At 33.3% G+C, this 14,112-nt stretch overlaps 2 protein-coding genes and 1 pseudogene across 4 annotated transcripts in view; 1 reads left to right on the top strand and 2 right to left on the bottom strand.

Moving 5' to 3' along the window:
* Positions 1 to 14,112, bottom strand: part of LOC126700118 (uncharacterized) — a 91,970-nt gene that overhangs the window by 62,055 nt on the left and 15,803 nt on the right. The gene's annotated exons all lie outside the window — the stretch shown is intronic.
* The window catches only part of LOC126700127 (uncharacterized), an 88,069-nt pseudogene that overhangs the window by 61,763 nt on the left and 12,194 nt on the right, over positions 1 to 14,112 (bottom strand).
* LOC126700113 (disease resistance protein RUN1-like) overlaps positions 1 to 14,112 on the top strand; it is a 102,498-nt gene that overhangs the window by 83,182 nt on the left and 5,204 nt on the right. Inside the window, exons 1-5 of one of the 3 annotated variants that reach the window (XM_050398128.1) lie at positions 1,432 to 2,149; positions 8,712 to 9,813; positions 9,900 to 10,208; positions 10,295 to 11,374; positions 11,458 to 11,869. The exons of 1 other annotated variant lie outside the window; for it this stretch is intronic. In XM_050398128.1, coding sequence (XP_050254085.1) covers positions 1,629 to 2,149; positions 8,712 to 9,813; positions 9,900 to 10,208; positions 10,295 to 11,374; positions 11,458 to 11,869 — 3,424 coding nt within the window. In that variant the 5' untranslated portion in view covers positions 1,432 to 1,628. Of the gene's footprint in view, positions 1 to 1,431; positions 2,150 to 8,711; positions 9,814 to 9,899; positions 10,209 to 10,294; positions 11,375 to 11,457; positions 11,870 to 14,112 lie in introns of those variants that run through there. One more of the 3 variants, XM_050398127.1, reaches the window with a different exon arrangement.

Genomic DNA, 14,112 nt, shown 5'->3' with positions numbered 1-14,112 from the left:
CAACTTTTGACCCATCTTCCACGTGAGGAAGGGTTCCTCACACAATTTTTTTTTTTTTTTTAGAAAAAATAAAAAGTTAGATTCCGTATGCACAGAGGCCTCCACTTCCCCGTGTTTTCCAATTTACTATAATCCACTTGGTCTTCCTTTCTATGAGGTATTATCTTATTAAGATCACCTCACTTATTGGCATAATAGCATTACTGCATTATTGTATTGAAGAAATTATAGTTATAGAGTGGATGGCCACTTGATTAATAGAAAAGTACATATATCATTTCATCTTTATAGTTTTATCTTGCTAACTATTTCCTTTTTATTTTAGGACAAAGTTTGCCAGTGGCTCTAATTCCACTAATTATTCTTTTATTAGATGTGAATTTTGAATAATGCGCGGTTAGATTTCATTTTCTTCTTATATGTTTTATGTTTGCAAAATTTTTAGAAGAATAAAGATCAATAACTATATCATCAATTAAATATTTAAAAATAAATTTATAAATCGAATAGTAAATAACATCTGATTGACAAAAAATTTAATATGTATGTTACGAACATAAAGAACGGGTACTCCAGCAAATAGATTTCCAAAATATATAAACATGTTAATTTTTTCAATAGGAGTTGTAGCTATTGGTTACAAACAAACTTTGTCCTTTAGTATTTTTTTTTTTTTTTAAAGAGCATTATTTAGCAAAAATAACCTAGAGAGGAACTAGTATTCACAAGTAATCCATTCAAATAAATATAAGTATAAATTCAATTTTATACTCAATTTTACAATATATTTAAGTGGTTGATGATAGGGTAGAAACTTGTCACCCTTTTTTTTCACGACTCACAGTAGACCATTTTGATAAATTGTGATATATTGAGTGAGTGCAATTGTGAAAGTGGCCCTTGTCTTCCTCTTCCAGGTGTTTTCTTTTTATAACAATAACAAGGCCGGGAAAGAAAAATAAAAATGATAAAGAAAAAAAAAGCATTCACATCCCAAAATAAAATTTACATTATTAAAGCTATATATATATATATATATTACATTACTATTTTTCTTTTCTTTTTTTGAGAAAAATTTACATTACTACTTCTATTATTCTATATATTCTATTATTTTTGAAAGATTAAAATAATACTGATAAAATAAAACAAAATAAGTGTTTTAAGAAAAGATGTTAGTGTAGGAAGATGTAAAAATCTCAACCGTACGTGATAAAGAGGTGGAAATTTTTTTAAACAATTAATTGGTGCTTGAGTTGAATGCTTCGATAAAATGTAACATGCCTGCCATGTCGTTTTGCATATTTTGCTTTTGCCTTACCATATGTCCGCATGGCCCTACGGGCTTAAACAACAATTAATGGCCAAACTTTATATTTTATAAACAAAAAAAGCCAGACTTTATGGTGTGAAAATGGCCAACTTTATAGACAAAACAAAAGCAAGTGGGAAACTTCATTGCTGGTCTTCAACCAAAAAGAAGTTCATAGCTGGTCACCTGGAAGCTCACTCAGCCTTGCGAGAGAAACTTAAAGTGATCTCTTATTGTTGCTCCCATTCTCTAATTAAGTCTGCAACACTCTCTGCTTCATATCGCTTAACAAGCTAGTAAGTTACCAACTGCTTCCATGGCCACTCAAGCAACTTCCTCCTCCCCCTCTTCAACTTCTTCGTCATCTTCTTCTTCTTCTTGCCCTCGATGGAAATACGATGTGTTCCTCAGTTTTTGCGGTGTTGACACCCGTATGAATTTCACAGATCATCTTTATACTGCTTTGAAACAAAAGGGTATTATCACTTTCCGGGATGATGAAAAACTTGAGCGAGGAAAGTATATTTCTGTAGAGCTCTTGAAAGCAATAGAAGAGTCCAAGTATGCTATCATCGTTCTCTCAACAAAATATGCTTTTTCAAAGTGGTGCTTGATTGAACTAGCAAAAATTGTTGAATGCATGAAGAAGTCCAGATTGACAGTTTTGCCTGTCTTTTATCATGTGGATCCCTCTGACGTAAGGAACCAGAGAGGCACTTTAGCTGAAGCCTTTGCTGAACATGAGAAAGATACCAAAGTTAACACAGAAGATATGCAAGCATGGAAAGCTGCTTTGAAAGATGTGGGTCATTTATCTGGATGGCATGTGCATGATAGGTAACATTTGTCTTTTTTTAGAGTAATTTTGTTCATACTAATATCAAAATCGTAATTTTCTACACTAAAACTTTGCCGACTTTCCCATGGATTAACATGACAATTTTTATTTACCTTTTCTAGCCCAATCAAATCAGAGAAAATTTCAGTTTATCTTCGTTGTTTATATTATGAACTTAATTAGGACATTACAATCTCAAATTGGACTCTGGTTGAAGAACCTTTGGGTAGTTTGAAGCATGGTAGTATATGTATATTTGGTATTTACTTAATATATACAAATAAAGACACAAACTTAGCAATTAAGCCTTAGTTCAAATGCTTGCCTCCTTTTAGTTGAAAATGTCTAATACTTATTTATCTCAAAAGCGTAACAAGACTCATAACAGGACAAATGTGTTTAGAAATCTACTTAATCAACAGTTATTTCCAAAGTTTGTTATAAGTAGGTTCTAATCCCATTTATACTTCTTTTCGTGGTAGATTTCTCATACGTTCATGCCCATATTATTTTTACCAACCGTGTTTTTTTTTTTTTTTTTCTTTCGTATTATTAATAGTGACCAACTTCCTCTTTTCCTTGAGAGCGATCATCTACATATATTTGGTATTGAGAAATCAGTGATTTATATTTTAGACCCAAGTTTTATAGCTAATGAGCCTAATGTCGGTTTTAAGCTAATTATTGTCCAATTTAAAACCCAATAGTTTAAGTGATTAGCCAATTGAAGGTAGAGAGAATGATGAAGGTTTAAGCTCCTGGGGTTTATGGGTTCTCTCTAGCTCTTCAAACAGAAATTCAAGTCATAAAATCAGGGCAAATGGGATCATATATATATATATAGGTAGGCTAAGAGGCTGAAATTGCAAAGAAAAAAAATTATAGAATATATTGTCTCAGATTCTTTAAAGTTTGCTCTTTCGAAGTGTTGTACGAGAGAGGGACAAACACACTAGTTAATTGTTTTTCAAATTCAACTTTTAATTTGTCCCCTAAGTTCACTTCTTGCGATGAAGTTTGTAAGAGCGAAAAACCTCAGCAACTTACTTTCATTTTAGCACTTTGACAACTTCACCTTACCAACCCAATACAAATGAAAACCCACGAAATACATGAACAAATGAAAATTAAGATAAAAAAAAATACAAAAATATTTGTCATGAAATTAGCCAACACCTAAAGACCTAACAGGTATAATACATATATCTTTCTTTCCCTTATTTATTTTTCCTCATTTGGGTCTATTTACATTATAAATTAATTACTGGAATTACTTTTTCCCTTATCTACGTTTGGGATAGTTCACAGTTCCCTCTCTTATCTTTGAAAACAACCAATTCTTTCCTCTATATTTGAAAAATAAAAAAATACTCATAATCCTTTACATTTTTTAAGTTAAATCCAACAAAGTCACAATGATTAAGTATACAATCCAAGAAAATAACAATAAAATCCTCTACTTTTTGTCTTCCTTGTGATGTACGACTAATAACTTTTTGAAAAAATGTTGTTGAATTTAATTAAAAAAAGAAACAGATTGGGAGCATTTGCTCATTTTCTGAATATTCGAATATAGAGGAGAAAAATTGTTGATTTTAAAGATAAATGGAAAAATTTTTAAATATGAGTTATATCGAAAAAAAAAAAAAGAATAATAAATAAATAAAACATATTAAGGTAATGTTAAAACAAAGAATTTAATAAGTAATTATTAAAAATCAAGAATCTTGTAAAATCTGAGCAGTTGTCAATGGAATAAAGAAATGAGAAGCATTTTGAAAGATGTAAATTTCGGTTTAAATGGTTATTGGTATGATTTGCAACTGTCCACGTCCACGACCATGACTGACTCTCATTGAGGAGTAGTTTATTTATTATTTATTTATTTAATAATTTGATTGTTGGGAGAGAGGATTTGAATCTTTCCATTGAAAACGCCAGGAGCTACAAGTACATCTATTGGTCTATTTGTTATAACTTTTTTCTTGCTATGAAGATTAAAGAAAATTAAAAAAAAGAGTCTGACATAGAAATCCAAGAAATGTACAAAAAATGATTTAATAAAATTAAGAACACTCTCAACTTATTAAACTGTGTTAGCCACAAAGAAACACATGGTTCTCACTTAGATTATATGATGTGCTAAACAAGTCAAACCTTAATTACTGTGCTATATTATAAGATTTTCAAATTCCATTTTTTGTATTGCATGAAGCTAAGATTGCATTTTGAATCTTTGGTCTCCTTTATTTATACTACACTAGCTTAAAACTCTAGCATACAATTAATAATATCCACAATTAGATACATATATTGTCATGACCCAAATCTAAACCATGGATTTAATCGGACTGGCATGCTAATACCAACCCTACGCCTGATATTAATACGAACCAACTAACTTGAGTACGAAAATTTTTCTTTTTCTTTTAACACATTGCTATAATTTTATTTGCTAATCTCACAACATGGACAACATAGTCCAACTATAGGAAGTGATAACATCATAACCAATATCATGGAATCACATTCATACTGTTGCATCTCCATAGTTTACATAAACTACAAAATGCATAACAGTGAAAGACTAATACCATCCTAAGTATCATTACAACCTGAAATGTTTGGTACAACCTCACAATAAACTGCACAACAGAATTACATTACAGAACTAAACTTGTTCTACCACATAGCTAATTGTACTAATGTACTAAGCGTCTACTCTGAGCTCCAAAAGGGTACCTGCTAACTGAAAATGATTGAAGGGTGAGTGTTCCACTTGCTCAGTAGGGGATGTATGCATGAGCATCTAATAACATGCATGATAAACAAAATAATTTGCACAAGTGGATATGACTCGCTTACAAACCAGGTTCATGCTAAAATGGTTTCATGAATTTGCATAAAATATAATATAAACTTTCTTGAATTATAACATTTCATCAACTTCATTATGAAAACACGAATCATAAGCTTCATAGCATGTTCTAAGTCTCCTTTGAGAAACATAACTCGTAAGCATATATATCATGAAATCATATGTTTTGGAAAGCATTATCTTTAAACATATAACTCGGTTTCATAAACCGTTCATGAGAATCATAACTCCCATACACTAAAAATACCTGTGCAAATCTCATAACTGAACATAAAATGTGAAACTCATGAATCTGAAGTCGAAACAGCCAAGAGTGTCAAACATACTGAAAAACTACTGGATCATAATAAGTATTGGATCATCTAAATCATTTCATAAACTACATTACTTGACCCTCAAGGCTAGCCATTTGACTTTGTGCTAGGTACTCCCCAAGTATAAACATCTAGGTATGGTTCATGTGACTCTGTGCCAGGTACTCCCCGGGTACAAACATCCGGGTACAATTGTCATATGACTCTATGTCAGGTACTCCCCAAGTACAAACATCTGGGTACATTTTTCATCTATATGAAGTTCTCCCTGACCTATGCCAAGTACAATATTACAATGACTGGATACATCTTTCCATAACTCCCATTTCTTGAAAATTATTTCCTTGCAAAAGAGGTTTTAGAACATCTTTCATATGCACATGATTTACCTTTCAAAACTCACTATAAAACACTTTGTATAGTTTTTAATAAAATAGGTATAATTCATTCAAACATAAGCATAAACACGAACAGCTTTGTTATTAAACACATTTGTTTCTACTCTCGTGTATTAACATACAACCTTTGAATAACTTTACTAAAACATGAATATTCCTCATGAATCAAAATTTTCTATACCACTTTCCCTATACCACTCCATGTACCACAAATCAAAATCTGCCACGTGTCTATTAATTCCTAAATTTAAGTTTTTGTTTCACCAAAATAAAAGATTAAGAAAATAAAAACCTTGTTATCCCCCACCACCACAACTTCCTCCGCCGTCAATAACTAGAGACCACCGCCCCAATCTCACAGGCACTGTGGAATGTCCATGAAAAAGGCCGAATGGGTCCATTCAACAAATTAAAAGATGATTTTCATTCAAACTTCCAACCAAAAAAACCTCAATGCCATAGACAATATTGAATCATAAAGTGGGATTGATTGGTAGCAAATTTGGGTCCGTTTTGGCTTTGGGGTTTCTGGGGGTAATGGTGTATGTTTTGCTTAAAAGTTAAGGGAAAGGGGTAGGGGAAGACGGGTTTTACTTTGTTGAATTTAAAGGTGTTTATAACGTGTTTTTTTAATTAAAAATACAACAATCAAAAGGCTAAATTTAGTGCAAAATTCGAAACCCAAGAAGTACAGAATCCTAAATTTAGCCTTTTGATTTGCTGTACTTCTTGGGTTTCGAATTTTGCAATAAATTTAGCCTTTTGATTGGGGTTGTGGCAGTGACTATGAGGTTAGGGTTGTTGTGGTCTCTTGCCAGTGGCGGTGGAGGAGCTTAGTGGTGGTGGCCCTGGTGGGGATGAGAAGGTTTTTATTTTTTAATCTTTTATTTTAGAAAAGTGAAAAAAAAATAAAATAAAATAAAATAAAAATAAAAAAACTTAAATTTAGGAATCAATAGACACACGGCAGATTTGATTTGTACCATTCTAGCCTATAAAGGGTATTCATTTCATAACTTAGCTATCAACTCCCATAGATTTTCATTCTTTACCCTAACTAGGTTCGTAGGAGTCCCTATAATTACCCAAAACCATAGATTTAGCCTTTAGGAATAAAGTCCCAAAGTTAGGTGTACATTTCCTTTTAACTGCCTATTCCAGCTACATATACTTCACTTAAGATTTCAATAGGTTATCAAATCACATCTAATTTTCATGAAAATTTACAGAGCAACTTCTATAGATGTCAATTACATCTCATAACATTTTCAGAGCAAAGGAATATAACTATGATTTACCAAAAATCATACAAACCAGCATACTCAAATCTAACCTAACAATATAACTATGATTTACCAAAAATCATACAAACCAACATACTCAAATCTACCCTAATAGAGTTGCAATCAACTTAGAAATTGCACTATCATTTTTATACTCATCCAATTGCTGTGAGACCAATTCCATTACAACCATATGTATATTAGCTTTTATAGGAACTACCCCTAGAATCGAAATTCACCAAATAGGGTTTAATCCAACTTTTTCATGTTATGTTTGAGTCTGTCACAGTGACAGATTTAACACATTTACACATAAAATAATTACAAATGGTCTTATTTTCATGTGGGAATTTTTATACTTGTACTAGACACGTTAAAATATATTAATAGGCAGCCAATTAAGCATTTTAATCAGCGCGGCATAGAATTAAAATTCAGTGATAAACACCGCATTAATTACTAACTATTATTTTTCTTAATTGTTTAATCACATGCAATGATTAATTAGTAAGAACCCTAATCCAACTAATTAGTAAGAACAACATATAAGTTTCATTTAGCAAAAACCCATCATTTAAACTCTTGTTTCCTTCAATCTTATACACATGTAAAGCTGGGTCCTCAAAACTTTCTACCCACATGTAGCTTCACATAACTACTTTAATTCCCAACAATATCCAATTGAAAAATAGTTTCTAAAAGAGATTTCCCACGCATCAAGCTAATTCTAACTATTATATTAAGCTTACATGGATTATTGAGTGAAAATTTTTGAGAGAAATGTACTAGAATCACTCTAGTTTGAGTCTTAATTTGAGGAGAACTTGGAGGGAGAGAGCTTGGAGAATGGAGAGTGTGTTTCTTCCATCTAGTTCTTTTGTGAGACGAGAAATTAGAATGGTCTTCTTAGGCCTCTGCATGGCCCGCCACGTGGCTGATTTTACCCTTAAGAGGAGCACATGTGCAAACTATGCATGATATTTCGGTGTTAAGTGTGTCTTCATTTGATTGGTTAATAAGGTGCGCTAGTGAAATTACTCAATTACCCAACATGAAATTCAATTAAAGACTTTAACATTTTTTTAAGGACTTAACTTTTAGGTTACTCTAACTTATGATTTTTTGATGAAAAACTTATGATTAACTAGTTACTTTGCTTCTCATCAAAAATAAAATAAAATAAAATAAAAAACTAGTTACTTTGCATGTTTGTGTGTTCGTGTGTATATATATAAAAAATTAATAACCATCATTAATCGTGTATGCTAATTAAATCAAACCACTTATTTTTACTTTTATATTAGGGTCCACTGGATTAGGTTAAGGTCCTAATCGTTGCTACCTTAAAAGTAACCGAATTTACACACTCATAATAAATTTGAATGCAAATTATTCTTTTTTTTTTTTTTTTTTTGAAAGCCAAACTATTCATATTTAAATGCATGAATTTGAATATAAAACTAGTTGATGCAAAATTAGAGTATACTAAGAAGGATACTTAGCATAATTATAGTGCATTTATAATCTAAAGCACATAACATTAAATTATGGGGTAGGTAGAAGGAAACTTGGTAAAGAATTGAAGTGCCATTAGAATCTAATTTGAATTATTGATTGAGCTCCCACTTTCATATATTATATACAATTATTCCACCATGAAATTTTTTGTTTTGCTAACTTCTTTGCAGGCATGAATCAATAGTTATCCAAGAAATCCTTAAAAAGATACTTGGTGAATTGAATCTTATATCCCAAAATATTGTTTTCAAGGACCTTGTTGGAATAGAATCTCGCGTGGATGAAATGTTGAATTTATATTTAGATGAAGGACTTGGTGGTGTTCGCTTTGTAGGGATTTGCGGGATGGGTGGAATGGGTAAAACAACTATTGCACAAGAAATTTTTAAAAGAATATCTGGCAATTTTGAAGCTACTTGCTTTATTGCTAATGTTAGAGAAGAAATTAATAATCAATATCTAGTTTCTTTACAAAAACAACTTCTTTCTAAGATCCTCATGGAAAGTGAAATAAATATATGGAATGTTAGTGAAGGAATTAGTGCTATAGGGAATAGACTATGCAACAAAAAGGTTCTTATAGTTCTTGATGATGTAGACAGAGAAGAACAACTAGAAGCATTAGCAGGGAAACATGATTGGTTTGGTCTTGGGAGTAGAATTATTGTAACAAGTAGAGATAGGCATTTGTTGAGAAGACACGAAGTGGATGATGTATATACAACTAAGGGGTTGAATGATGATGAAGCCTTGGAGCTTTTTAGTAGGAGAGCTTTCAAGAATCCACATCCTAAAGAAAATTATGCGAAATTGTCCAAGGATTTTGTGAGATGTGCTAACGGCCTTCCTTTAGCTCTTAATGTTTTAGGTAATTCATTGTTCGATAAAACAATGGATGAATGGAAAAGTGCCCTAGATAAACTAAAAATAGAACTTGATGGAAATATTATGAAAATTCTTCAAATAAGTTTTGATGGGCTAATGGATACAGAGAAAGAACTATTTTTAGATATTGCATGTTTCTTCAAAGGAAAGAAAAAAGATTTCATAAGAGATATACTAGAAAGTTTCGGTTACCACCCAGACTGCAATATTCGTGTCCTCATGGATAAATCTCTCATAACCATTGAAGAAAATGGAATTTTGTGGATGCATGATTTGCTTCAAAAACTAGGTCAAGAAATTGTTCGTCGTGAGTCCCCTAAAGAGCCAGGGAAACAAAGTAGGTTGTGGATTTATAAGGATGTCCTTCATGTATTGCAGAAAAATACTGTAAGTTGACAAATTTAATCTTGTAAGTTTACAAATTCTTCTAAGTATTTATCAATTATTCTGATTTCATTGTTCTTGATTATTAGGGAACGAAGGTAGTTGAAGGCATAATGCTAAAGATTTCTATCCAAAAAGAGGAACACATAAATTATGAAGTCTTTTCAAAGATGAAAAAATTGAGATTGCTTGAAATTAATTTTGAGCAACCTCAACATGGCCTCATTAGAGGTAATGTGCAACTTCCAAAAAGTCTTAGTTATCTTTCTGATGAGTTACGCATTATAGAATGGCACGGATATCCTTTTAAATCCATGCCAACTAGTTTTCAACCAAACAAACTTGTTGAACTCAGAATGCGTTTTAGCTGCATCAAAAACTTGTGGAAAGGAATTATGGTAAGATTTTCACTCAAGCAAATGTGTATTTTCTTCCTTTTCATTAATACTTGAGTTTATCTAATAATTTTTTTGGTTTATAACAGAATTTAGACGAGTTAAGACTCATTGACCTAAGTGACTCCCAAAACTTGATTGAGATGCCAGACCTTAGTGGAGCTCCAAAGCTTAAGCACTTGATTCTTCAACGTTGTATAAAACTATCTAAAATTCATGCATCTCTTGGAGATCACAAACAACTTATTCGATTGGATTTGAATGGTTGCAAATGTCTCGAAAGCCTTCCTCACAAGATCAACTCAGAAGTACTCGAAATTTTCAATCTTGGTGGTTGTTCAAGACTAAAGAAGTTTCCAGAATTTGTTGGAAATATGTCACGTTTGTCAAAAATTTGTTTCAGTGAGACTACTATAAAACATCTACCATTATCAGTAGAGCATTTAACTAGCCTTACTAAATTAGATCTAAGAGATTGCAAAAACCTTTCAAGTCTTCCAAATGATTGTTGTTATTTGACGTCTCTAAAAATTCTCACTTTGTCTGGTTGCTCAAAAATTAATGAACTGCCAGAGAATTTGGGGGATATCAAAAGTCTTGAGGAGCTAGACGTGAGTGAAACTGCTATAAGAGAATTACCCACTTCGTTGGTTCTCTTAAAAAATCTCAAAGTACTGTCTCTTCGTGAATGTGAAGGCTTATCATCTACATCATCAAATAAACTCATCAGTTTTCCTTTAATGCGAAAAAGAAGAGTAGACCCCACGGGCATGTTAGGGCGTTCTCTTTCTAATTTATGGTCTTTGACCCAATTGAATCTAAGTTATTGCAACCTTCAAGCAATCCCTGATGGTCTTGGTTGTTTGTCCTCTTTAACACATTTAGATCTTAGGGGAAATAATTTTGTTTACCTTCCTGAGAGTACCACTCAACTATCTAATATGAAGATTCTTCGTCTGTGTGGTTGCAAACATCTTCGATCTTTGCCAAAGCTTCCATTAAATATTGGGTTTCTTGATGCAGATGGTTGTACCTCATTGGAAATATTACCATTAAGACCTGAAGATGGTCCTTATCCGGGCCTCTGTCTTCTCAATTGTAAATTGATTAACGATGAAGACTACGGTGACATGTTATTAACAACGCTAAGACATCACATTCAATTTAAGGTCTCTCTCTCTCTCTCTCTATCTCTCTCTCTCTTGCTTGTGAGGTTCTAAATATAATGATTTTGTAATTTTGTATGTTTCAGGGAGATGAACCCATTTATGATTTTATAATTCCTGGAAAAGAAATTTCGAAATGGTTTAGCCATCAAAGTGTGGGGACTTCAGTGAGTTTGCAAGTGCCTTCAGATAAATTGAAAGGAGTTGTTGCGTGTGCAATTTTTGTACTCCACCAACATCATGCACTCCACCAACATCATTCAGATTATGTTAATGGTTATAGATTTACGCATAGGCTTGGGTGGTACATGAAAGCCAACGGGCATGAAGACCAACCCTATAAGTTTCCTTTTTCGGAACAATTTGGTAAGATTGAATCGTATCATCTTTGCCTATGTTACTATCCCTATGAATCATTCAATCCGAAATTGAAAGAAAATTGGAGTCAAGTAGATGCTAATGGATTGGGTCAAATTGAGATTGGATGTAAACCTGATGGTCCAGGATTAGAGATTACAAAATGCGGGGCCCGTTGGGTATACGAGCAAGACATTGAAGATCTGAACCAAACTATGCGTGGGTGCAGCAGCTGTAGCATCACTCCTTATGAGGATGATTTGGAAGATTCAACAAAAGGTACCAAAACTGAGTGAAAGCCATGATGAGTATGATGGGAATGAGAATGGAACCAGTAGAGAAGGTACCTCTAATCTAATTGAAAGATTCATTCCACGTTGGGGAAATTGGATTGGGAATTTAAGCACACAAGGACAATATAACTCTGATTGAGAGGAAGAGAAATCCCAGTGAAAGTGATGGCTTTGATGAATTTGTACAGCTGATAATCTTTTTCCTCTAATTTTTTGTAAGTCACTGATATCTTTCTCCCTTTTACGGATCTTTTTTTGTTGCTATGTATTTCTTTTTTAAATTCATTGGCATATGCTTTCATTTGAGTTCAACCATCTGCATTTTTTGATTTCAACCATCTGCATTTTTTGATTTTTTGTTCACTTATGTTGTGGGAAAAAGAAATCAAATGGCTGGTCTAAGAAAAGGTGACCTCTCTGGTGAAAAATGGCCCAAATTTACTTCTTTCCATTTGATTTTACAACAATACTGGAATTGGAAAAATGTAGTAAATGCCATAAAGAGAAAACTCACCCCATTTAATTCATTTTGATTTTTTATTTTTTAATGAATAAGAATAATGTTACAACGCGAATGCTCTTAACTCTTAAGCCATATTAGTGGAAATATTTTGTGGACTAGGGTGTTCTTGTATGAGGAAGAGGAAGTGGAGGAACACATAGACTGAAGTTGGAGACAGTAAGAGGGACGAGGAGGCCATAGACGCCAAGAATGAGGCAGCCTAAGAGGAAGGATTCAGTGCAGAGAGGAGTGGAGGGGTCAGGGGAGAGAGTTGGGTTGGTGTTGGGGAGGAAAGTGGTGGGGCAGAGGCTGAAGTCCATGAAGATACGGTTGGTGATAGTGGTGTCAAGTGGAGGAGAGGCTAGTGAGGGTGGTTACGGAGTGGTGGTGGTGAGGGAGAGTGAAGTGGTGGAGAAGAGGAGGGAGCAACGGGTGATTATGGGGTTGAGGTGGAGAGGAGGAGGAGGGTGGTGGTTGTGGTGGTGGTGGGAGAGGAGGAGTTGGGGTTAGGGTGTTAAAGAGCGGGCCATGATGGTGGAGTGAACATGTTGTTTTTTGTTTGTGGATGGGAATCATGATGGGTGGGAGGGAGGGAGGGAGGGAGAGTGAGATTGGTTTTTGCTGGAGGTTTGGGGTCTACTCATTTACAATTTGGATAGAATATGAGCTATTCTAAACTTCTAAAAATTACACTTTTTTTCTATTCAAGTGTGGCATTGTTTTAATTTTTGGTTTAATTTTTGTCTATAAAATCTGATTCTGTTTTCAAAATATTCTTTTTGTCCATATCAGTAACTAATGTGGCTTAAGAGTTAAGAGCATTCACATTGTGGTTCCAAAAATTTCTGTCCATCTAAAGAACAATTGTTTTATTTTCATGTTTGTTGTATTAAGAATAGAGCCTAAGGTATTTCTTTTTGACAATTTGGAATTAGAAACTTTTCATCGTCTTACTTGGCTGTCACTAGGAAACTGATGTCATGCTGTTCCGTCTAGGTGAATGGATGTGGGTGTCCTATATATCATATATATGGTGTGCATCGCTTTCAAATTGGTTGAATCAATGCAGTTGCATTGAAGCTTTTAGTTGCCAACATTTGCCCAAGCTTTGCAAGAAAGAAGTGTGGGCTTTGTCTCATAAGTCATAAAAACACGATGATATGCAGAGTTCTAGCAAACAGTAAGGCACTGCATGGCTTCTTTATCTTACAAATGGGGTCTCATTTATTATTTTATAATTCATATTAGGGAAAGAAATAAGCAAAACTGTAATGGTGTAATATGACCCAGTAGAACTAGAAGTTGTAATCGAGAATTATAACCTGAAAGAATGAAGATATCCGTTGATCCCATGCTTAGGGAAAAAGGGAAAACTAAGAATAATTTTTCCTCTACTTTCACTGCTTCCTTTGTGACTTTTGAGCTATTCATAAGTTAATGGTATGTCATCCACCTCCTAGTCTTCTGTCAATAGACTTATTTAAAAGAGTTTTTTTTTTTTTTTTTGAGTAGAATGGTAAGATTTTACAGCTCTTCTCTGTGACATGCTACAAACAAAAAACTGGTTGTTGTGGCTTTTCCAAAAAGTG

The sequence above is a fragment of the Quercus robur genome, chromosome 9 (genome assembly GCF_932294415.1).
Source record: "Quercus robur chromosome 9, dhQueRobu3.1, whole genome shotgun sequence".
Taxonomy (NCBI): Eukaryota; Viridiplantae; Streptophyta; class Magnoliopsida; order Fagales; family Fagaceae; genus Quercus; species Quercus robur.
The sequence above is the reverse complement of the archived record's forward strand: the minus strand, read 5'-3'. Positions and strand labels throughout refer to the sequence as shown.